Source organism: Moschus berezovskii, chromosome 17, assembly GCF_049115385.1.
Source record: "Moschus berezovskii isolate FMDL1 chromosome 17, NW_MosBer_1.0, whole genome shotgun sequence".
Classification (NCBI taxonomy): domain Eukaryota; kingdom Metazoa; phylum Chordata; class Mammalia; order Artiodactyla; family Moschidae; genus Moschus; species Moschus berezovskii.
The window spans coordinates 52,370,622-52,397,700 of NC_142476.1; the positions used below are offsets into that span (position 1 = coordinate 52,370,622).

Genomic DNA, 27,079 nt, shown 5'->3' on the forward strand with positions numbered 1-27,079 from the left:
CTTACATGGGTCAGCAGAAGGGCTAAATGAATTGAGATAAAACACTGCAGTGGAAAACAGCAATTGGGAACACAAAACAACAGAAGTGCTTATAAAATCTCTTCTAAATTAATCAAGGATAAATTCATCTAAAGGCAAGGAAAAAGAACACATCTTTTAATATCTTGTCCCAGAAGAAAGAAAAGAAAAAAAGGAACATAATCTTGGAATCAATGAAAAGAATATCATTCACGTGCTGTTAAAAAAATAAAGCTAAGTATATGAGCTCTTGATAGATGTATGATTTTCCCTTTACATGAAATAGTAAATACATAAACTTATATGGGAAAGTACAGTTCATTAAACCCTATGGAAGACAATGGAATGCTTTTACTTTTTTTTTTTAAACTAGGGCCATCTTGCCTTTGAAACTAAATTCTCATCTAGAAAAGGCTGGCAACAGATTAAGCAACATTTTCCACCCATTTGTTTTGACTAATACTATTCCCTTTTTGGGATATTCTTTTCTATTTCCTCTCCAACAATTTGTGCCAAAACTAATGAGAGACATCTTCTATGATGTTAACTATTGCTTCTGGCTAAATCCTATGCTCCCCCAGCACTTAAGTATTGGAATTGAATACACTATCATACAGTCTGTTTAAATGTTATACACTATAACCCATTATTTTCAGGTATAACATTCCCTCAACTAGATTACCTTTTCTTCCTTTTTAATCCTTTCATTGATTTATTAAATTTCATACCTTAAAATCAAGGAAAACAAACGTTGTACACAGTCACTGATTACAAATAACATGCAAAACAAGATCACATATTTCATTTCAGTTCAGTTCAGTCACTCAGTCGTGTCCAACTCTTTGCAACCCCATGGATGGCAGCATGCCAGGAATCCCTGTCCATCACCAACTCCCTAGCTTGCTCAAACTCAAGTCCACTCGGTCGGTGATGCCATCCAACCATCTCATCCTCTGTCATCCCCTTCTTCTCCTGCCTTAAATCTTTCCTAGAATCAGGTCTTTTCTAATAAGTCAGTTCTTTGCATCAGGTGGCCAAAATATGCTGAAAGTATGTTGAAACTTCAACATCAGTCTTTCCAATGAATATTCAGGACTGATTTCCTTTATGACTGACTGGGTGGATCTCCTTGCAGTCCAAGGGACTCTCAAGAGTCTTCTCCAACACCACAGTTCAAAAGCATCAATTCTTTGGTAGTCAGCTTTCTTTATGGTCCAACTCTCACATCCATACATGACTACTGGAAAAACCATAGCTTTGACTAGATGGATCTTTGTTGGCAAAGTAACGTCTCTACTTTTTAGTATGCTGTCTAGGTTGGTCATAGCTTTTCTTCTAAGGAGCAAGCATCTTTTAATTTCATGGCTGCAGTCACCATGTGCAGTGATTTTGGAGCCCAAGAAAATAAAGTCTCTCATTGTTTCCATTGTTTCCCCATCTATTTCCCATGAAGTGATGGGACCAGATGCTATGATATCAGTTTTCTGAATGTTGACATTTAAGTCAACTGTTTCACTCACCTCTTTCACTTTCATCAAGAGGCTCTTCAGTTCCTCTTCATTTTATGCCATAAGGGTGATATCATCTGTATATCTGAGGTTATTGATATTTCTCCCAGTAATCTTGATTCCGGCTTGTGCTTCATCGAACCTGGCATTTCACATGTTGTACTCTGCTTATAAGATAAATAAGCAGGGTGACAATATACAGCCTTGATGTACTCCTTTCCGAATTTGGAACCAGTCTGTTGTTCCATGTCTGGTTGTAACTGTTGCTTATTGACCTGTATACAGATTTCTCAGGAGGCAAGTAAGATGATCTGGTACTCTCATCTCTTAAAGAATTTTCTGCATTTTGCTGTGATCCACACAGTCAAAGGCTTTAGCAGAGTCAATGAAGCAGATGTTTTTCTGGAACTCTCTTGTTTTTTCAATGATCTAACAGATGTTGGCAATTTGATCTCTGGTTCCTCTGGTTTTTCTAAAACCAGCTTGAACATCTGGAAGTTCTTGGTCCATGTACTGTTGAAGCTTGGCTTGGAGAATTTTGAGCATTATTTTGCTAGCATGTGAGACAAGTGCAATTGCGTGGTAGTTTGAACATTCTTTGGCATTGCCTTTCTTTGGGATTGGAATGAAAACTGCTCCTTTCCAGTTCTGTGGCCACTGCTGGGTTTTCCAAATTTGCTTGCATATTGAGGGCAGCACTTTAACAGCATTATCTTTCAGGATTTGAAACAGCTCAGTTGGAATTCTATCACTTCCACTAGCTTTTTCATAGTGATGCTTCGTAAGATCCATTTGACTTCACACTCCAGGATGTCTGGCTTTAGGTGAGTGATCACACTATCATGGTTATCTGGGTCATTAAGATCTTTTTTGTTTACATAGGGTCACTCCCACATAAAGAGAGCCCTTCAAGACCACGGCAGATAACTGTTTCTCTTAAATTCATAGGGTCATAGAAATATAAGTAAAATGAAGAAGCAGATGAGCTGCTCCTAAGTAAGAGAAATCACCTGAAATAACAAACAAGGAAACAGACCTCTCTGTTCTATCAGACCCTGAGTTCAAAAAGAAGGTAATAAGACTGCTGGAGGAATTAAGAAATAATGCCAAAAGAAATGCAGATCACTGTAAGAAGGAACCAGAAACTATAAAGACGTGCCAATAAAGAACAGGCAACTCAACTACAGAGATGAAAACCAAGCTAAAGGTAACAAATAGCAAAGTAAATAGTGCAGAAAAACAAATGAAATGGAAGGTAATTTAATGGAAATCAGAACAGCAGACAGAAAGACAATAAGAAGAGAAAGCAATACACAAGATCTATGGTATAATACAGAGCTTGCCAATCTATGCATAGCAGGAATCCCAGAAAAGAAAGTAAGAAAAGAGGATAAAAAATGTATTTGAAGAACTTATGGCTGTAAACTTCCCAAACTTAAAGAAGGAAACAGATGTCCAAGTACAGGAAGCACAGAGGGTCCCAAAGAGGATGAACCCAAACAAACCTACACCAATACATATTACAATAAAAATGACAAAAATTAAAGATAATGAGAAGATTCTTTAGGCAACAAAAGAAAAACAAAGGATTAATTACAAGGGAATGCCATAAGTCTAAGTTGATTTCTCTAAATGAATGCTACAATTAAGATGGGAATGGCAAACCATATTCAAAGTCTTGAAAAGGAAGAAAAATTTGCAATATTGGATACTCTGTCCAGCAAGGTTATCATTTAGAATGGAAGGAGAGATAATGAATTTATCAGACAAGCAGAAACTAAAAGAATACAGAGATATTAAATATATCCAAAAAAGAAATACTGAAGTTCTTCTCTAAATAAAAAAAAAAACAGCAAAAATTTATAGGAAAGAGAAACTTACAACAGTAAAGTAAATAACATTAATTAACCAGTACATAAATTTTAAAAAATTTGTGAAGGCAATGATAACTATAATGAACAGCAAAAGAATAAACATAAAGATACAAAAGAAAGTCTGCACCTTTGTGGAGTACCTGAGAACCTGAACTTGAGCTGCTCAGACCTGGGAAGTGCATACAACCGGGCGCCGGCCTCAGACAGCTCCCGGCAGAGCAACCTAGAGCCTGTGCAGTATAGACTGGGACAGCATACGTGCTGTGAGCGGGGGCAAACCCAGTGTGGCCGAGACGCTGCGAGCACTCCCCACAGACACCAGAGATATTCGACTGCAGCGTTCCTCCCTTCCCAGAACAGGACTGAACAACTGAGCATTAAAAAGTGTCCACCCACCCCCTAGTATCAGGGCGGAAATTAGACACTGAAGAGACCAGCAAACAGAAGCTAAAACAGAGGGAACCACCTTGGAAATGACAGATAGAGACGTCTAGAGGCTACTCCAAGAATAAGACCAAAAACCAGAGGCAAGAGGCTTAAGGCCGAATCCTGAGAACACCAGAGAACTCCCGACTCCAGGGAACATTAATCGATAGGAGCTCATCAAACGTCTCCATACCTACACTAAAACCAAGCACCACCCAAGGGTCAACAAGTTCCAGAGCAAGACATACCACGCAAATTCTCCAGTAACACAGGAAACTAGCCCTGAGCTTCAATATACAGGCTGCCCAAAGTCATTCCAAACCCACTGACATCTCATAACTCATTACTGGACACGTCATTGCACTCCAGAGAGAACAAATCCAGCTGCACCCACCAGAACACCGACACAAGCTTCCATAACCAGGGAACTTTGACAAGTCACCCGTCCAACCTCACACACAGAGAGGAAACTACATAATAAAGAGAACTCCACAAACGGCCAGAAGAGGGAAAGGCCACCCCAAGCAAAGCATTATAAGCAAGATGAAGAGGCAGAGAAATACCCAGCAAGTAAAGGAACAAGATAAATGACCACCAACACAAACAAAAGAGGAAGATATAGGGAATCTACCTGATAAAGAATTTCGAATTTTGGTGGTGAAAATGATTCAAAATCTTGAAAGCAAAATGGAGTTACAGATAAATAACCTGGAGAAAAGGATTGAGAAGATGGAAGAAAGGTTTAAGAAGGACTTAGAAGAAATAAAAAAGAGTCAATATACAATGAATAATGCAATAGATGAGATCAGAACACTCTGGAGGGAACAAACAGTAGAATAACAGAGGCAGAAGACAGGATAAGCGAGCTAGAAGACAGAATTGTAGAAATAAATGAAACAGAGAGGAAAAAAGAAAAACAAATTAAAAGAAATGAGAACAATATTAGAGACCTCTGGGACAATGTTAAACGCTCCAACATTCGAATCATAGGAGTCCCAGAAGAAGAAGACAAAAAGAAAGACCATGAAAGAATACTTGAGGAGATAATAGTTGAAAACTTCCCTAAAATAGGGAAAGAAATAATCACCCAAGTCCAAGAAACCCAGAGAGTCCCCAACACGATAAACCCAAGGCGAAATACTCCAAGACACATATTAATCAAATTAACAAAGATCAAACACAAAGAAAAAATATTAAAAGCAGCAAGGGAAAAACAGCAAATAACACACAAGGGGATTCCCATAAGGATAACAGCCGATCTTTCAACAGAAACTCTTCAGGCCAGGAGGGAATGGCAAGACATACTTAAAGTGATGAAAGAAAATAACCTACAGCCCAGACTACTGTACCCAGCAAGGATCTCTTTCAAATATGAAGGAGAAATCAAAAGCTTTACAGACAAGCAAAAGCTGAGAGAATTCAGCATTACCAAACCAGCTCTCCAACAAATGCTAAAGGATCTTTTCTAGACAGGAAACACAGAAAGGGTGTATAAACTCGAACCCAAGGCAATAAAGAAAATGGCTACGGGATCGTACTTATCAATAATTACCTTAAACGTAAATGGGTTGAATGCCCCAACCAAAAGACAAAGGCTGGCTGAATGGATACAAAAACAAGACCCCCATATATGTTGTCTGCAAGAGACCCACCTCAAAACGAGGGACACATACAGACTGAAAGTAAAGGGCTGGAAAAAGATATTCCATGCAAATAGAGACCAAAAGAAAGCAGGAGTAGCAATACTCATATCAGATAAAATAGACTTTAAAACAAAGGCTGTGAAAAGAGACAAAGAAGGAAACTACATAATGATCAAAGGATCAATCCAAGAAGAAGATATAACAATTATAAATATTTATGCACCCAACATAGGAGCACCGCAATATGTAAGACAATTACTAACAAGTATGAAAGGGGAAATTAACAATAATGCAATAATAGTGGGAGATTTTAATACCCCACTTACATCTATGGATAGGTCAACTAAACAGAAAATTAACAAGGAAACACAAACTTTAAATGATACAATAGACCAGTTAGACCTAATAGATATCTATAGGACATTTCACCCCAAAACAATGAATTTCACCTTTTTCTCAAGTGCACACGGAACCTTTTCCAGGATAGATCACATCCTGGGCCATAAATCTAGCCTTGGTAAATTCAAAAAAGTTGAAATCATTCCATGCACCTTTTCTGACCACAATGCAATAAGATTAGATCTCAATTACAAGAGAAAAACTATTAAAAATGCCAACATATGGAGGCTGAACAACACGCTGCTGAATAATGAACAAATCATAGAAGAAATCAAAAGAGAAATCAAAATATGCATAGAAATGAATGAAAATGAAAACACAACAACCCAAAACCTCTGGGACACTGTAAAAGCAGTGCTAAGGGGGAAGTTCATAGCAATACAGGAACACATCAAGAAACAAGAAAAAAGTCAACTAAATAACCTAACTCTACATCTAAAGCAACTAGAAAAGGAAGAAATGAAGAACCCCAGGGTCAGTAGAAGGAAAGAAATCGTAAAAATTAGGGCAGAGATAAATGCAAAAGAAACAAAAGAGACCATAGCAAAAATCAACGAAGCCAAAAGCTGGTTCTTTGAGAAGGTAAATAAAATTGACAAACCACTAGCCAGACTCATCAAGAAACAAAGGGAGAAGAACCAAATCAATAAAATTAGAAATGAAAATGGAGAGATCACAACTGAGAACACAGAAATACAAAGGATTATTAGAGAATACTATCAGCAATTATATGGCAATAAAATGAATAACCTGGAAGAAATGGACAAATTCCTAGAAAAGTACAACTTTCCAAAAATGAACCAGGAAGAAATAGAAAATCTGAACAGACCCATCACAAGCACGGAACTAGAGGCTGTAATCAAGAATCTTCCAGCAAACAAAAGCCCAGGTCCAGACGGCTTCACAGCCGAATTCTACCAAAAATTTAGAGAAGAAACACCTATTCTACTCAAACTCTTCCAGAAAATTGCTGAGGAAGGGAAACTTCCAAACTCATTCTATGAGGCCACCATCACCCTAATCCCAAAACCTGGTAAAGACCCCACAAAAAAAGAAAACTACAGGCCAATATCACTGATGAACATAGATGCAAAAATCCTTAACAAAATTCTAGCAATCAGAATCCAACAACACATTAAGAAGATCATACATCATGACCAAGTGGGCTTTATCCCAGGAATGCAAGGATTCTTCAATATCCGCAAATCAATCAACGTAATACACCACGTTAACAAACTGAAAAATAAAAATCATATGATTATCTCAATAGATGCAGAGAAAGCCTTCGACAAAATTCAACATCCATTTATGATAAAAACCCTCCAGAAAGTGGGAATAGAAGGGACATATCTCAACATAATAAAAGCTATATATGACAAACCCACAGCAAACATTATCCTCAATGGTGAAAAACTGAAAGCATTTCCCCTAAAGTCAGGAACAAGACAAGGGTGCCCACTCTCACCACTACTATTCAACATAGTTCTGGAAGTTTTGGCCACAGCAATCAGAGCAGAAAAAGACATAAAAGGAATACAAATTGGAAAAGAAGAAGTAAAACTTTCACTGTTCACTGATGACATGATCCTCTACACAGAAAACCCTACAGACTCTACCAGAAAACTACTAGAGCTAATCAATGATTACAGTAACATTGCAGGATATAAAATCAACACACAGAAATCCCTTGCATTCCTATACACTAATAATGAGAAAATAGAAAGAGAAATTAAGGAAACTATTCCATTCACTGTTGCAACGAAAAGAATTAAATACTTAGGAATATATCTACCTAAGGAAACAAAAGATTTGTACATAGAAAACTATAAAACACTACTGAAAGCAATCAAAGAGGACACTAATAGATGGAGAAATATACCATGTTCATGGATTGGAAGAATAAATATTGTAAAAATGAGTATACTACCCAAAATAATTTATACATTCAATGCAATCCCTATCAAGCTACCAATGATATTTTTCACAGAACTAGAACAAATAATCTCACAATTTATATGGAAATACAAAAAACCTCGAATAGCCAAAGCAATCTTGAGGAAGAAAAATGGAACTGGGGGAATTAACCTGCCAGACTTCAGGCTCTACTACAAAGCCACAATCATCAAGACAGTATGGTACTGGCATAAAGACAGAAATATAGATCAATGGAACAAAATAGAAAGCCCAGAGATAAATCCACACACCTATGGACACCTCATCTTTGACAAAGGAAGCAAGAATATAAAATGGAGAAAAGACAGTCTCTTTAACAAGTGGTGCTGGGAAAACTGGTCAGCCACCTGTAAAAGAATGAAACTAGAACACTTCCTAACACCATACACAAAAATAAATTCAAAATGGATTAGAGAGCTAAATGTAAGACCAGAAACTATAAAACTCCGAGAGGAGAACGTAGGCAAAACACTCTCTGACATAAATCACAGCAGGATCCTCCATGACCCACCTCCCAGAATATTGGAAATAAAAGCAAAAATAAACAAATGGGACCTAATTAAAATCAAAAGCTTCTGCACAGCAAAGGAAACTATAAGCAAGGTGAAAAGACAGCCTTCAGAATGGGAGAAAATAATAGCAAATGAAGCAACTGATAAAGGATTAATCTCCAAAATATACAAGCAGCTTCTGCAGCTCAATTTCAGAAAAATAAATGACCCAATCAAAAAATGGGCCAAAGAACTAAACAGACATTTCTCCAAAGAAGACATAAAGATGGCTAACAAACACATGAAAAAATGCTCAACATCCCTCATAATCAGAGAAATGCAAATCAAAACCACAATGAGATACCATTTCACACCAGTCAGAATGGCTGCTATCCAAAAGTCTACATGCAATAAATGCTGGAGAGGATGTGGAGAGAAAGGAACCCTCTTACACTGTTGGTGGGAATGCAAACTAGTACAGCCACTATGGAGAACAGTGTGGAGATTCCTCAAAAAACTGGAAGTAGAACTGCCATATGATCCAGCAATCGCACTCCTGGGCATACACACCGAGGAAACCAGAATTGAAAGAGACACATGTACTCCAATGTTCATTGCAGCACTGTTTGTAATAGCCAGGACATGGAAGCAACCTAGATGTCCATCTGCAGACGAATGGATAAGAAAGCTTTGGTACATATACACAATGGAGTATTACTCAGCCATTAAAAAGAATACATTTGAATCAGTTCTAATGAGGTGGATGAAACTGGAGCCTATTATACAGAGTGAAGTAAGCCAGAAAGAAAAACACCAATACAGTATACTAACGCATATATATGGAATTTAGAAAGATGCAAATGATAACCCTGTATACGAGACAGCAAAAGAGACACAGATATATAGAACAGTCTTTGGGACTCTATGGGAGAGGGTGGGAGGATTTGGGAGAATGGCATTGAAACACGTATGTTGTCATATGTGAAATGAATCACTAGTTCAGGGTCAATGCATGTTATAGGATGCTCGGGGCTGGCATGCGGGGATGACCCAGAGGGAAGATAAAGGGAGGAGGGAGGTGGGAGGGGGGTTCAGGAGGGGGAACTTATATAAACCCGGGGCAAATTCATGTCAATGTATGGCAAAACCAACCAATATAATATTGTAAAATAATTTGCCTCCAATAAAAAATAAATTAATTACCAAAAAAAAAAAAAGATACAAAAGAGAACATCAAAACCATAAGATGTGTGGAAGTAGAGTTAGAAAATAAAGGTTTTTTGTAGAATGTATTTGAACGTATATGACTACTAGTATAAAGCCAGTATATATAATAATGGGTTAACATACATGAAACCCAAGATAACCACAAATCAAAAACATACAATAGAGTCACAAAAACTAAAAAGAAGAGAACTCAAGCTTAATACAAAAGGAAATCATCAAACGGTAAATGGAAAGACAAAAAGAAAAAGAAAGGAACAAAGAAATACAAAATCAACTGAAAACAAGGCATAAAACTTCAATAAACACAGATCTATCAATAACAAACAAATACCAGTGGAATAAATAAATGGATCGGCAGATCAAAATATGTAAAGTAACAGATTGGACATTAAAATAAGAGCCTAAGATATGCTGCCTACAAGAGACCCAATTTAGGGTGAAGATACACATAGATTGAAAGTGACAGGCTATGGAAAAAGATATTTCATGCAAATGGAAATGACAAGAAAGCAGGGGTAACAATACTAACATCAGATAAAATTAACTTTGAAAGAAAGTTCATAAAGAAAGATAAACAAGGCACTATATAGTGAAAAAAGGATCAATACAAGAAGAGGATATTACACTCCTTAACATATATGTATCCAGTATAGGCACACCTATCACCAGATGGTCAACACCGAAATCAGATTGATTATATTCTTTGCAGCCAAAGATGGAGAAGCTCTATACAGTTAGCAAAAACAAGACCAGGAGCTGACTGTGGCTCAGATCATGAACTCCTTATTGCCAAATTCAGACTTAAATTGAAGAAAGTTGGGAAAACCACTAGACCATTCAGATATGACCAAAATCAAATCCCTTATGATTATACAGTGGAAGTAAGAAATAGATCTAAGGGACTAGATCTGACAGATAGATTGCCTGATGAACTATGTACGGAGGTTCGTGACATTGTACAGGAGACAGGGACCAAGACCATCCCCGTGGAAAACAAATGCAAAAAAGCAAAATGGCTGTCTGAGGAGGCCTTACAAATAGCTGTGAAAAGAAGAGAAGTGAAAAGCAAAGGAGAAAAGGAAAGATATAAGCATTTGAATGCAGAGTTCCAAAGAATAGCAAGGAGAGATAAGAAAGCCTTCCTCAGTGATCAATGCAAAGAAATAGAGGAAAACAACAGAATAGGAAAAACAAGAGACCTCTTCAAGAAAATTAGAGATATCAAGGGAACATTTCATGCAAAGATGGGCACAATAAAGAACAGAAATGATATGGACCTAACAGAAGCAGAAGATATTAAGAAGAGGTGGCAAGAATACACAGAAGAACTGTACAAAAAAGATCTTCATGACCAAGATAGTCACGATGCCGTGATCACTCAACTGGAGCCAGACATCTTGGAATGTGAAGTCAAGTGGGCCTTGGAAAGCATCACTACGAACAAAGCTAGTGGAGGTGATGGAATTCCAGTTGAGCTATTTCAAATCCTGAAAGATGATGCTGTGAAAGTGCTGCACTCAATATGCTAACAAATTTGGAAAACTCAGAAGTGGCCACAGGACTGGAAAAGGTCAATCTTCATTCCAATCCCAAAGAAAGGCAATGCCAAAGAATGCTCAAACTACCGCACAATTGCACTCATCTCACACGCTAGTAAAGTCATGCTCAAAATTCTCCAAGCCAGGCTTCAGCAATACGTGAACTGTGAACTCCCAGATGTTCAAGCAGGTTTTAGAAAAGGCAGAGGCACCAGAGATCAAATTGCCAACATCCGCTGGATCATGGAGAAAGCAAGAGAGTTCAAGAAAAACATCTATTTCTGCTTCATTGACTATGCCAAAGCCTTTGACTGTGTGGATCACAATAAGCTGTGGAAAATTCTGAAAGAGATGGGAATACCAGACCACCTGACCTGCCTCTTGAGAAATCTCTATGCAGGTCAGGAAGCAACAGTTAGAACTGGACATGGAACAACAGACTGGTTCCAAACAGGAAAAGGAGTATGTCAAGGTTGTATATTGTCACCCTTATTTAACTTATATGCAGAGTACATCATGAGGAACGCTGGGCTGGAAGAAGCACAGGCTGGAATCAAGATTGCTGGGAGAAATATCAATAACCTCAGATATGTAGATGACACCATCCTTATGGCAGAAAGTGAAGAGGAACTCAAAAGCCTCTTGATGAAAGTGAAAGAGGAGAGTGAAAAAGTTGGCTTGAAGCTCAACATTCAGGAAACAAAGATCATGGCATCTGGTCCTATCACTTCATGGGAAATAGATGGGGAAACAGTGGAAACAGTGTCAGACTTTATTTTTTTGGGCTCCAAAATCACTGCAGATGCTGATTGCAGCCATGAAATTAAAAGACTCTTACTCCTTGGAAGTAAAGTTATGAGCAACCTAGATAGCTATTAAAAAGCAGAGACATTACTTTGCCAACCAAGGTCCGTCTAGTCAAGGCTATGGTTTTTCCCGTGGTCATGTATGGATGTGAGAGTTGGACTGTGAAGAAAGCTGATCGCCGAAGAATTGATGCTTTTGAACTGTGGTGTTGGAGAAGACTCTTGAGAGTCCCTTGGACTGCAAGGAGATCCAACCAGTCCATTCTAAAGGAGATCAGTCCTGGGTGTTCATTGTAAGGACTGATGCTAAAGCTGAAACTCCAATACTTTGGCCACCTCATGCGACGAGTTGACTCACTGGAAAAGACTCTGATGCTGGGAGGGATTGGGGGCTGGAGGAGATGGGGATGACAGAGAATGAGATGGGTGGATGGCATCACTGACTCAATGGACATGAGTTTGAGTGAACTCCAGGAGTTGATGATGGACAGTGAGGCCTGGCATGCTGTGATTCATGGGGTCACAAGGAGTTGGACATGACTGAGCAACTGAACTGAACTGAAATAAAAAACACAAATACTAACAGAAATAAAGGGAGAAATCAATGGGAATACAATAATAGTAGGAAACTTACACCCCACTGATATCAATGGGCAGATCTTCCATACATAAAATCAATAAAGCAACAGAGATCCTAAATGACACAAGAGTTAGATATAATTGGTATCTATAAGACATTATATCCCCAAAGCACCAAAATATACATTGTTTTCAAGTGCTCAAGGAATATTCTCTAGAACAGACCACACTTTAGGACACAAAACAAGCCTCAATTAATTTAAGAGGATAGAAATTATTTCAAGCATCTTTTCTGACCACAATGGCATAAAAATATAAATCAACCACAGAAAGAGATGACTACATGGAGACAAATGACAATGAAAACACAACTTTAAAAAAATCTAAAGGATGCAGCAAAAGCAGTAGTAAGAGGAAACTTTATATAGTGATATATGCCTTCCTCAAAAAACAAGAAAATGTCAGATAACCAACCTAAGAGATTAACCTATCAGCTAAGAGAATGAGCAAAAGAACAAGCAAAACATAAAAGTCATCAGAAGGAAAAAAAAAAACCAATAAAGATCAGAGAGGAAATAATGAAAAGAGATTAAAAATAGAAAAAAATATCCAATAAAACCAAGAGATGGTTTTTTGAAAGGATAAACAAAATGAGCAAATCTCTGGCCAGGCTCAGTAAGAAGAAAAGAGAAAGAATCCAAATAAACAAAATAAGAAAGGAAAGAGAAAAAAATGACAACCACTCCTATAGACTATCAAAAATCACAGGAGAATACTATGAACAGTTACATGGAAACAAATCTGACAACCTAGAAGAAATGGAAAAGTTTCTAGAAACATAATGCCCACCAAAACAGAATCAAGAAGAAATAGATAATTTGAACAGACAAAACACTAGAAGGAAACAGTGAAAGGTGCTCAGTCGTATCCAACTCTTTGTGACCCCACGGATTGTAGCAAGCCAGGCTCCTCTGTTCATGGAATTCTCCAGGCAAGAATACTGCAGTGGGTAGCTGTTCCCTTCTCCAGGGGATCTTTCCAACCCAGCGACGGAACCCAGGCCTCCCATATTACAGGGCACATTCTTTACTTTCTGAACCACCAGGGAAGCCCAAGAATAGTGGAGTGGGTAGCCTATCCCTTCTCCAGGGGTTCTTCCTGACCCAGGGATTGAACTGGGATCTCCTGCATTGCAGGTGGATTCTTTACCATCTGAGCTACCAGGGAAGCCCAGAAGGAAAAGGAATTTGTAATAAAAAAAAAAAAAAACAGCAAATAAATGAAAACAATAGTCCAGAAAGGCTTCAGTGGGGAATTCAACCAAACATACCAAGAAGAACTTATATCAACCCTTTTCAAACTCTTTCAAAAGATTGAAGAGAAGGAAACACTCCAAAAGTCCTTCTATGAAGCCCCCACCAACCTGATATCAGAACCAGACAAAGACACTAAAAAAAAAAGAAAATTATAGGTCAACTATTTTTGATAAATATAGATACAAAAAATCCTCAACAAAGTCTTAGCAAACCAAATCCAGTGAAGTATTATACATAAAAAGTATCATACATCATGATCAAAGTGGATTCATCCCAGTGTTACAAGGATAGGTCACCATATCCAAATCAATCAATACAATACACAACATCAAGAAAAGACAAACACCACACCATCATCTCAAGGATGAAGAAAAAGCATTTGATGAAATTCAACATCTATTCATGATAAAACTCTAACAAAAGTGGGTACAGAGGGAACGTTCTCAACATAACAAAAGCCATTTATTACAAACCCACAGCCAGCATAATGAAAATCTTCCCTTTCGACTAAAATTTGGAATAAGAGAAGAAGGTCCACTCTCATCACTTCTATTCAACATAGTACTGGAAGTCCTAGCCATAGCAATTAAACAAGGAAAGAAATAAAAGGTATCCAAATCAGAAAGGAAAGCATAAAATTGTCACTATATGCAAATGACCTAAGGACTCTACACAAAACTATTAGAATTGATAAATAAACTCAGCAAAGTATCAGAATACAAGATTAATATACAGAAATCTGTTGCATTTCTGTACACTAAAAATGAAATATCAGAAAGATGAAGTTAAAAAAAACCCTTGTTTAAAAATCACATCAGAAAAAACTATGAATAAATCTAACAATGAGGTGAGAGTTATATGCTGAGACTACAAAACAATGATAAAGGAAATCAAATATGATTCAAGAAAATGGAAAGATATCCTATACTCTTGGATTAGAAAATTAATATTTTTAAATGGCCATACTACAAAAAGCAAGCTACAGATTTAATGCAACCCTTATCAACTTCCCCATGATATTCTTCATAGAACTAAAACAAACAATCCTAAAATTTATATGGAACTACAAAAGATTCAGAAATGCCAAAGCAATCCTGAGGAAAAAGAACAAAGCTCGAGGCATAACTCTTCCAGGCTGCAGACAATACACAAAGCGAGATCCAACCAGTCCATTCTAAAGGAGATCAGTCCTGGGTGTTCATTGGAAGAACTGATGCTAAAGCTGAAACTCCAATACTTTGGCCACCTCATGCGAAGAGTTGACTCACTGGAAAAGATCTGATGCTGGGAGGGATTGGGGGCAGGAGGAGAAGGGGACGGCAGAGAATGAGATGGCTGGGTGGCATCACTGACTCGATGGACATGAGTCTGAGTGAACTCCGGGAGTTGCTGATGGACAGGGAGGCCTGGCATGCTGTGATTCATGGGGTCGCAAAGAGTTGGACACGACTGAGCGACTGAACTGAACTAAACAGTAATCAAAAGTGTGACATCAGCACAGGAACAGACATAAAGATCAATGGAAAAAAACAGAAAGCCCAGAAATAAACCTACACACATATGGTAATTTAATACGTGGCAAAGGAGGCAAGAATATACAGAATGAGAATGGAGAAAAGACATTCTCTTTAGCAGGTGGTGTTGGGAAAGCTGGACAATGACTTATACATCAATGAAGTTAGAATAGTTCCTTACACTGTACACAAAAATTAAGCTTAAAATGGCTTAAGGATTTAAATATCTGTTGCTGCTGCTGCTGCTAAGTCACTTCAGTCGTGTCCGACTCTGTGTGACCCCATAGATGGAAGCCCACCAGGCTCCCCCTTCCCTGGGATTCTCCAGGCAAGAACACTGGAGTGGGTTGCCATTTCCTTCTCCAATGTGTGAATGTGAAAAGTGAAAGTGAAGTCGCTCAGTCGTGTCTGACTCTTAGTGACCCCACGGACTGCAGCCTACCAAGCTCCTCCATCCATGGGATTTTCTAGGCAAGAGTACTGGAGCGGCTTGCCATTGCCTTCTCCGTAATATCTGTTAGGACACCATAAAATTCCTAGAAGACAATATAGGCAAAACATTCTTTTACACAAATTATAATGACAGCGTCCTAGTATATACTTGAGTTTTTTAATCAATCAGAATTTTAAAATATAGTAACTATACTTTTATAATTACTATAGACTGGATAATATTATTAACAAACATGATTCATAGAACTCTCATGGAACCCTGTACTCCTAAATCAATACATTCTTCTCAAGCATACATGAAATATTTATGAAAATTTACCATGTGTGGTAGATCATATGCTCTGACCACAATACAATTAAGTTAGAAATCAACACAACAAAACAATAAAATTCCATGCACTATAAAATATAAAACACAGTTCTAAACAACTCAAAGAAAAAATGATAACGAAGATTATGGAAACAGAAGATCAGAGGAAACAGAACTTAATGGTAACCAAGGTATTATGTTACAAAGTTTGTGGTAAGCAGCTAAAAATACATAGAAGGAAATCTATAAAATTATATGTATACATAAGAAAAATTTAGATAAAATTAATGAGCTACACATCTAAAAAAGAAGTTAGAAAAAATGGGCTACAAAGAAAGCACAGTAAATACGAGTTAGGAAATGAAGAAGAGAGCAGAAATTCCTGAAATAGATAAAACATATACAACTGAGGATCAAAAGTTGGTTCTCTGGAAAAAGATACAACTCTGGAGTGACCAAGTGAAAAAAGGTAAGGTTTAATATGAGAAATAAAAAAAGGATTAAATTTCAGACAAAGCAGAGATTTGTAAAAATAGAACACTAAGAAATCATTGATGCTAATATTAAAATATGTTAAAAAAACAGAATGGGTAATTTTAGAAAAAAATATAATTTGTTTAAACTCATAGAAAAAACAGAAAACCTGAACAAATCTATACTTATTATGTATATGAAATCACTAGCCAAAAGTCTACTTATCAAAACTGTCTATAAGTCTAGATGATTTTACAGGTGAGTTCTACCACTCAGTTAACAGTCAATTCCCACCTTATACAAAGTGTTCCAAAAACGATAAGAACTTATTTCCACTTCAGTTATGAAGCTAACAGAAACTTGATATGAAAACTAGGCAGGAACAATACAAAAAAGAACATTTATGAGCCAATTTCACTTATGAACATAGATGCAAAAAGCTAAATAAAATGATGGCAAACTTAAGTCTGCTACTGCTAAGTCGCTTCAGTCGTGTCCGACTCTGTGCGACCCCATAGACGGCAGCCCACCAGGCTCCCCCATCGCTGGGATTCTCCAGACAAGAATATTGGAGTGGGTTGCCATTTCCTTCTCCAATGAATGAAAGTGAAAAGTGAAAGTGAAGTCACTGAGTCGTGTCCAATTCCTAGAGACCCCATGGACTGCAGCCTACCAGGCTCCTCTGTCCATGGGATTTTCCAGGCAAGAGAACTGCAGTGGGTTGCCACTGCCTTCTCCGATAGTTTGCCATAGTAGCTACCAATTTACAATCCCACCAACAGTGCTTGAGGGTTCCCTTTTCTCCTCATCTTCACCAACACTGTGACTTGTTCTGACAGGTGTGAGGTGGCATCTCATTGTGGTTTTGACGGGACACATAATAGACAATAATATATCACAATTTAATTAGGTTTAATCCCAGGAGATCAAGGATGGTTGACAATAAGAAGGTCTATTAATATATTTCACCACATGAATAGATTAAATAAGAAAGTCATAGAGGAAAAAAAACACACACTCATCCATGACAAAGTTAAACACCCATTCATGATTAAAACAGAAACTTCAGCAACTAGGAACTCAGGGAATCTTCTTTAGTTGACAACAGGTACTTATCAGAAAGCACTTAACCATAAAAATGTGAAATAATTTTCCTTTAAATTACGAACAAAGACGCCCAGTTTTACTTAATATTGTACTACTCACACATTGGAGAAGGAAATGGCAACCCACTCCAGTGTTCTTGCCTGGAGAATCCCAGGGACGGGGGAGCCTGGTGGGCTGCCGTCTATGGGGTCACACAGAGTTGGACACGACTGAAGTGACTTAGCAGCAGCAGCAGCAGCAGAGGGCCTCAGTTCAGTTCAGTTCAGTTGCTCAGTCGTGTCCGACTCTTTGCAACCCTATGAATCGCAGCACGCCAGGTCTCCCTGTCCATCACCAACTCCCGGAGTTCACGCAAACTCATGTCCACAGAGTCGGTGATGCCATCCAGCCATCTCATTCTCTGTCGTCCCCTTCTCCTCCTGCCCCCAATCCTTCCCAGCATCAGAGTCTTTTCCAGTGAGTCAACTCGTCGCAAGAGGTGGCCAAAGTATTTGAGTTTCAGCTTTAGCATCAGTCCTTTCAATAAAGTAGCCAGTACCAAAATAAGTGAAAATAAAGATTTCAGAGGAAAAGATAAATGGCAAAAATGCCTGTATATTCTTGCACACATAGAGGTCAAGCAAAGTGGTTGAAGAGTTCAATACTTTCTGACAAGTCTAGAATTCCAGGATACCTAGATTTTTAGAAGCCCAGAGATTTCTTATATTCATGTATTTTGCTCTCTTTGCTGGAGAGGATGTGGAGAAAAGGGAACCCTTTTGCACTGTTGGTGGGAATGTAAATTGATATAGCCACTGTGGCGAACAGTATGGAGGTTCCTTAAACAATTAAATACAGAACTACCATATGACCCAGCAATCCCACTCCTGGGTCTATACCCTGAAAAAACTATAATTCAAAAGGTCATATGTACCCTGATGCTCCCTGCAGCACTATTTACAATAGCCAGGTCATAGAAACAAGCTAAATGTCCAATGACAGATGAATGGATAAAGAAGATGTGGTATATATATATATATATACACAATGGAGTATTTCTCAGCCACTAAAAGAAACAAAAAAGGGTAATTTGTAGAGATGTGGATGGACCTCAAGTCTGTCATACTAAGTGAAATAAGTCAGAAAAGCAAATACCATATTTTCATGAATACATGTGGAATCTAGAAAAATGGTACAGATAAACTTATTTCCAAGGCAGGGATAGAGATGTGGATGTAGAGAATGGACATGTGGACAAAGGGTGGGGGGTGGGGGAGGGAAGAGTGGGACAAATTGAGAGATTAGGATTGATGTATATACACTACCACGTGTAATTAGATAGCTAGAGGGAAGCTGCTTTTATAAAGCACAGGGAGCTCAGCTTTGTGCTCTGTGATGGGTGGGATTGGGGTGGGGATGGGAGTGGAGAGAGTTCTAAGAGGGAGGGGATATATGTATACACAGAGCTGATTCACCTCACCATACAGCAAAAACTAACATAACACTGTAAAGCAATTATATTGCAATAAAATAGAAGAAAAGAAATCCATAATTGTATTTTGTCTATAAAGATGCTCTATCATTATCTGATTTTTTTTTTTTATTCTGTACTCAGCCGTTTTTTTAACCTTAACTTTCTAGCTTGATCAAAGATTCAAATTTAGTTTGACCTCCTGTGTGGCAATTATATTTCCCACTCTGCATCCAAGCAGGAAGGCTGAGCACACCCCTGTTTTAGGACTTTCTGACTCCCCACTGCTCTGAGGAAGGTATGTAAACAGTACTGAACTTTTCCCCTGTGGAGGATACACTACTTCTCTCTCCAGGAAACCTTTTTATTCTTTATCATTTTCAGTGTCTTTTCACCAGTTGCTCTCAAATAATACTAAAAACAAATTAGTATTTAAATTAAAATACTTTAATAAAATCTCATTCTCAGTATTTGGTAGGGGAGTTATATTAATTTTCTTTTCCCTTGATTCTTTAAACATTTTGCTCTTGTGGTTTTTCTAAGTATTTTTGTACAATGAGTCACTCTGAGCAACTGACTGGGAATGTAGAAAAAAGGCTTCCCCCACCCCCACCATTTTGATTTACTGTGTGATTGACCCTGGGCCAGTCACTGAACCTAATCAAGGAACTTCATTCACTGCTAAATAATAAAGATTAAAAAGCCTGGAGAGATGGGTTAAAATTAGATCCTGCCACCTAATGACTCAGTTTCATAATAACTGACTCACAGAAATTAATTAGCTTTTTCCTGTAACAATTTCATTTGGAAAAGATCTTTATTATTTTTGCCTAGCCGTAGTCTTTTTATGTTTCTCTATCCAATTCTCTGTTACTTCTCCATTTGTTTACTTAGTTTCAGTGAATAATCATGGCACTCCATAATAATTAGCCCCAAATTCAGGGATAATTTTGTGATCTCAAAGTCTCTGAGATACATTTCTAATTTATTAAATGATAATCGTAGTACTCTATCATTTCCCTCACAATTGCTACAACAGACAATAAATGTGGACAGTGCTTTGAAAAACTGTAAAGAACAATATATTTGTATTCATCTTAAATGAATAATTCTATTCACTGACGCAAGAATTTAGTCATAATACCTGATTGGGTCTTAAGTGATACTAATCCATTAGATACTACTGAAAATTATAACTGAGTAATTTATTTATAAGTGCAGAACAAAAAATCCAGAACAAAGAAGACTAAAGTAACAAAACATAGTTTAAGAATGACAGGGGTGCCTGCTTATGAGCAGAAAATTAATACTTGAAGATCTTTCTTGTTCTAAGTTTAAATCTTTTGAACCCACAACCTATGGTAAAAGTTGAAAATACAAAACAAATGAAAGGAAAACTCAAGAGGTAACAAATTTTAAGGTAGGACAAAAAGAAACCTTGCAAATATGGTCTCTGGATCACATAGAAGTTCAAAGAAAAAAAATGTGAAGACATAAGCCACTTCATTTTCTTACCTTTGTTCTGTATTAAAGAGTGCAAAGATGTGCTTGCTAGACATAAAGCTTTTTTCCACATCCCGAACTTTCAGGTTGTCCAAGGGAAGCATATACTTCTTTTCTTTTTCCTATAGAGAGAGAGAGAGAGAGAGAGAGAACTGGCTTTAATAAAAGATCTTGAAGCATGCCCACAGTCACATATCACCTGAGCTGGTCAGCATTTGAGAACAATATTTTGATACCATCACACACTACTTTGACACCAGCTACCAAGGAACAAGGGCTTCCCAGGGGGCTAAGCGTAAAGAAACCTCCTGCCAAGCAGGAGATGTGGGTTTGATCCCTAGGTCAGGAAGATCCCCTGGAGGAGGACGTGGCAGCTCACTCCAGTTTTCTTCCCTGGGAAATCCCATGGATAGAGGAGCCTGGTAGGCTACAGTCCATGGGGTTGCAAAGTTGGACACGACTTTGCAACTAAGCCATCAAACCATCACCAACCACACCAAGGAAGAAAAATCATTGGAGACAGGAGACGCTAATGGTTCTCAATACATGGGTTAGAAGAATGAGGGGAGGGAAAGTGCAGAGGAAGAAAGGGCTCAGGGATGGAGAAAACATATGGTCTTCTATCCTTTCTTCCTCATGTGGGTCCCCTTAGATGTTTTAAAATGTTAGTTTGATATTAAAAATTTAGCCATCTGTTAATATTTAACAAAAATGTTCTGGTCCTAATTCAATGAGAAATGCCAGATGGATTTCATTTCATATTTTATTTGCAGCCTAAGCAGTTTTGATAGCCAGAACTGGCAGGAGACTGGAAGCACAAGGACCCTAGTATGAAATATTCCCTATAAACCATGATAAAGCACAGAAAATACTTCTTTCATTCAAGTCTAGAATAAAATGTGGGTCCAGGAACAAAGAGATTCCATTAAATTGTCAAAATCTTTGGGGAGAAAAAACACCCATTATAAGTGAATTGATATTAACTAGAACAAATTCTCTTCTAAAATTAACAACTCTTTAGGAAGAAAATGGACATTTGAGAGGGGAGGTCTGCAAATGGAACCAAACCAATCTTGGTTAAACATATTGGATGCCAAAGAATTATTAGAACATTTACCTTTATGGACTGGCCCAGGGACAATATTATTACATGCATAAATACCTAACAATCAATATAATAGGAGACAGCCAAATATTCAAGTTTAGGAAACCTAGTCAATATTTGGGGCATTTTAACACAGCCCTTGTTAAACAGTAGTCCTCTGTATATCTTGGGTGACAGTCCTGAGAAATACCAGGCCAGATTTCAGAGGAGAAGAGCATAGAGATTTAGCCATAACTTAATAAACAAGTATTAATGCTTATGAGAAATACATGCACCGTACAGATATGTTTGACATAAACTACAGGTCTTCCTTGGGAATTTGTCTACGCTCAGTAGTGTGGGGCAGAATTCTTCTACGTTCCCTAGCCAGCTTGCCTGGGCCATGCTGTCTGCAGACATCAGAAAATGTTATTGCAAGAACTATCACTGCCTTTGCCTCTTCTTACTCCTAAATTAGTCAGGGGAAAGTTGGGCAGAGCACATTAGAATAGTGAGGCAGAAAGGAACAGGTGACACAGGAAGCTAAAGGAAGCTGGTTGGAGGACAAAATGGCTGTCCTAGAAGGCAAGGTTTTCAAAGAAGATAACAAAATAGACCAAAAACATAAACTGAATTGCAGTGAGAGAAGCCCATGAATAAATATAAAAAAGCAAAGCACTGTAAGAAGATTCCAATATTTCTTTTACAGAAATTAACAATAGCAAATACAAGGATATTCTAAATGACAAAATACATAATTTATGCAAATGAAGCATCAGAGTTGGGCCTAACTTGTTTTAAAGAATTGTAGACTATTTTAGGACATAATTCTAAGAGGCAAGATTGTAGACTGAATGAAAAGTTGCCCAAAACATAATCAAATGAAAATGCTTGCGACCCAGGGAACATTTTTGTATTGGACGCTTTTCAATCCCCTAAATTTAAGCAGCTGGATTTTTAATGCACATCCTATTCAACCTTTTGAAATGATGGATTTGCCTTCTAATGGGAAATCTGCATTTCATTGTAAAGATGGAACACAATGTCCTTGGCATGTTTTCTATAGAAGTAGGCGCTCTTTTGTACTACATTCTTTAGCATATAGTGGAGACCAGAACTCCAGCAAGTTTACGTCAGATATTAAACAATGGAGAAATACACATATGTGCAGACAGAGAAATACAAAAAAAATGTAGTTTCATTTCCAAAGAACTAAATGTCATTTATCCAAGATTTTTGAGGACATATTGCTAAATTATTTCCTAATCAAGAGTTTTAAGACTGAAAAAAAAAGAAGAAAAAGAAGATTCAGACTAATTGGTTTAAAGTTGTTAGTCAGATGGAGAATTAAATGAGAGAACCATGAAGCTATATATCATGGATATCTCTAAAATTTTCAGTGCTTCTGGGAAAGTATGATGTTGTACTAAAATAACATCTTGAATATGAAATAGTTGAAATAAACAAAAGAAATAGAGAAGGAGAAAGGGTAAACAATTATAATTTCTAAAATACAGTGAATCTTACCACCTTAATTGAGACGTTTGTTACATATTCTTTGTTAACTCTATAAACTTTCTAATAATTCACTGCTCAATATGGTAGCCTCCAGCTAAAGTGATTACCAAGTTCTTGAAATGTAGCTAGTCAAATTGGGATGTGCTTTAAGTGTTAAATACATACCAGATTTCAAAGATTTATTATGAGAAAAAGAATGAAAATTATATCATTAATACTTCTACATCAATTATATGTTAAAATGACAATACTTTGAATGCGAAGAGTTGACTCACTGGAAAAGACTCTGATGCTAGGAAGAATTGGGGGCGGGAGGAGAAGGGGATGACAGAGAATGAGATGGCTGAATGGCATCACCAACTCGATGGACATGAGTTTAAGTGAACTCCGGGAGTTGGTGATGGACAGGGAGGCCTGGCGTGCTGTGATTCATGGGGTCGCAAAGAGTCGGTCACGACTGAGCGACTGCACTGAACTGAACTGAAAGTATTATTAAACATAATTTCATCTGTACTGTTTTGAATGCAGCTGTTAGACACTTTTCAATGACATATGTGGCTCACATTAACTTTTTATTGACAGTGATGAGCCCATGTGCATATCATCACATTTCTTCCTCTCACCCATTCAGTTTTCCTCCTCTGACCTCCCCATTTCTGCCATCAGGTATATTTATCCTTCTTCCAGTCACCCAGTCTGAAACCTCACTATCATTTCTGACATATTGTCTTCCATCGCCTCCTTTATTACATCAAGACTATACTGCACTGTGTTTGAAGCATTTGTCATAGCTCCCATTGTTTGACATTCCCACTACATTAATTCAGGTCCCTGGCATCTCACAAGCCTGCAGTTATAAATGGCCTCCTATCTAGTCTTTTAGTCTTGTACTTCCTCTAACATCACCAGAGAGGGCAATTTTCTAAACTACTCTGTCAAATTCATTATAGACCTTCAAAACATTAATAGCTCTCTATTATTTATGGAAGAAGTTCCATGAAACTTCTTAATGTGAAATTGAAAAACACCTACAAATTGATCTGATCCTGACTTGTCAATATTTCGTTTACTCTTTAGTAGGAAGTCTCTATTTTAACCAAATACACATTTGCCAACAGTCCTTTCCCAGCTTGATATACTCTTCCAACTTCTCCCTATATACCAGTGTACTATTTAGAGTCCAGTTCAAGTTTTATCTTTTGTGCAAAGAGTTTTCCCAGAGTTTTAATTCAGTCTGTCTGTATTAGTATCCCCTCTCTCCTTTCAATTCATACAACAAGTATGGTTTATTCTACTGACTTTAAATTACAGGTATACCTTGGAGATATTACAGGTTTAGTTCTAGACCTCCACAATAGAGCCAATATCATAATAAAGCAAGTCAAATGATATTTTTTTGGTTTCCCAATACATATAAAAGTTATGTTTATACTAAACGGTAGTCTATTAAGTGTGGAATAGCATTATGTTTAAAAAAAATGTACTTACCTTAATTTAAAAGTACTTTATTGCTTAAAAATATTAATCATCATCTGACAATGCAAGGTTGTTATGAACATTTAATTTTAAAAAAACCCAATATATTATCTGAGAAGTGCAATAAAGTGAAGCACAATAAAATGAGGTATGTGTGTATACCTTATATAGACATCTTCATCTCACAAATGCATTAATTAAAAAATTTCTGTCAACGTTGTTCATTTGGAACTCAGAATGTTCAGTTAATTTTATTGTTCAAGTAGGTTACACTTGCAAAGAAAAGCAAAAAAGTACAGAATGTTTCTTTTTTTGGTAAATAAACAAGGAATAGAATTTGATATTTTAAACGTTTTATCTTTAGTAGACATTTTGGAGGAAGCATTTGCAAAATTCTAGAGGAAGAGTTTCTAAACAGGGATCAAGAAAAAATTTTTCTGTATAACTTTCAAAAGCTTCAAAAGCTGATGTCACTCATTCAGCACCATTCTTTATTTCATTTTAAAACATAATACCTTTCCTTTTCTCAATATAAGACGGTTATCAGTACTACTGGTTCAAGATTGAGAAAGGCATATGACAGAGCTGTCTCCTGTCACCCTGTTTGTTTAGCCTATATGATGAGCACATTATGAGAAATACCAGACTAGATGAGTTACAAGCTGGAATCGAGACAGGCAGGGAAACATCAACAACCTCAGATATGCAAATCATACCACTCTAATGGCAGAAAGCAAAGATGAACTAAAGAGCCTCTTATAAGGGTGAAGGAGGAGCGTGAAAGAGCCAGCTTAAAACTAAATATTAAAAAAACTAAGATCATCGCATCTGGGCCCATTATTTCATGGAAATAGAAGGGGAAAAGGTGGAAGCAATGACAGATTTCTTCTTCTTGGGCTTGAAGATCACTGCAGATCATGACTACAGCCATGAAATCAGCAGGTGATCGCTTCTTAGCAGAAAAGCTATGACAAACCTAGATAGTGTGTTGAAAAGCAGAGACATTACTCTGCTGAAAAAGGTCCATATATAGTCAAGGCTACGGTCTTCCCAGTGGTCACGTATGGTTGTGAGAGCTGGACCGTAAAGGAGGCAGAAGGCTGAAGAATTGATGCCTTCAAACTGTGGTGCTGGAGAAGATTCCTGAAAGCCCTTAGACAGCCAGGAAATCAAATCAGTCAATGTTAAGAGAAATAAACCCTGAATACTCATTGGAAGGACTGATGCTGAAGCTGAAGCTCCAGTATTTTGGTCACCTGATGTGAACAGTCAGCTCATTGGAAAAGTCCCTGAGGTTGGGAAAGATTGAGGGCAGGAGAAGAGGGCATCAGAGAATGAGATGGTTGGATGGCATCACCAATGCAATGGACATGAATTTGGGCAAACTTCGGGAGATGGACAGGGACAGGGAGGCCTGGCGTGCTGCAGTCCATGGGGTTGCAAAGAGTCAGACGTGACTGGGCAACTGAACAACAACAACCAGTACTGTTTGTATGGAAGGCATCAAACATGACAGGGATTCTTTGTTCAAAGAGAGAGGGAATATGAGAGAGAGAGAGTGTGTGTGTGTGTGTTTTCCTTGCAATAACTTGCCAAACATTAGAAGCAAGAGGAGAAATACTGACAGAATAGGCCAAAGAAAGGAGGCTTTAATGTGTGAAAGAGTGCGGTCTGAGGTGGAAGTAATTAAACTATGAGTGACATAAGCAGAAGCTCAATATTAAGGGAGGTGGGAATTAAGATATAGCCTCACAGTATATGTTCACTGACATTGAAAGGAAACAAAAGGACCAATACGGGACAGATATGGGGCCAGCAAGTATCCACTGATAACCTCTAGCTTACAGAGCACCATCAACATAACTTGGTTGCTGGAAGAAGCTATAGTGAGTGTGAGAAAAGTTTTCAGTGTGTGGAGGAATAACTCCTGAATATGCAAAGGACTGGAAAGTCTTTATATACTTGGTGACTCATATGTACAGAGTTTTATAACTTGGGGAATATTCAAGTGGCCTTGGTTTGATAACTACATTGAATCATTTTACTTGTAAATCTTTCTCATTAATGGTGGTTTAGTTGCTAAGTCATGCCCAACTCGTGCGGCCTGTAGCCTACCAGACCCCTCTGTCCATGAGACTCTCCAGGCAAGAATACTGGAATGGATTGTCATTTCCTTCTCCAGGGGATCTTTCCGACCCAGGAATCAAACCCGGGTTTCCTGCATGATAAGGCACCAAAATCTTCAAGGATAAGTTTGCGAATCCCTCCTCCTTTCTATATATTATAATGCCTAGCATAGTGATCACTGAAATTTATGTAGCATAAATTATAAACATTTGTTGAATTAATCTGAGAATGTCTAATAATTAAAATAAAATGTTGAGTGAAATATTTGATAGTTACATATATTTT

The 27,079-nt window shown here is 37.6% G+C and overlaps 1 protein-coding gene across 7 annotated transcripts in view; it reads right to left on the bottom strand.

The window, feature by feature from the left end:
* DNM3 (dynamin 3) overlaps positions 1 to 27,079 on the bottom strand; it is a 670,947-nt gene that overhangs the window by 156,302 nt on the left and 487,566 nt on the right. For all 7 annotated transcript variants that reach the window (XM_088845459.1, XM_088845461.1, XM_088845462.1 and 4 more), the window contains one exon: positions 20,602 to 20,711. In XM_088845459.1, coding sequence (XP_088701585.1) covers positions 20,602 to 20,711 — 110 coding nt within the window. The remainder of the gene's footprint in view (positions 1 to 20,601; positions 20,712 to 27,079) is intronic.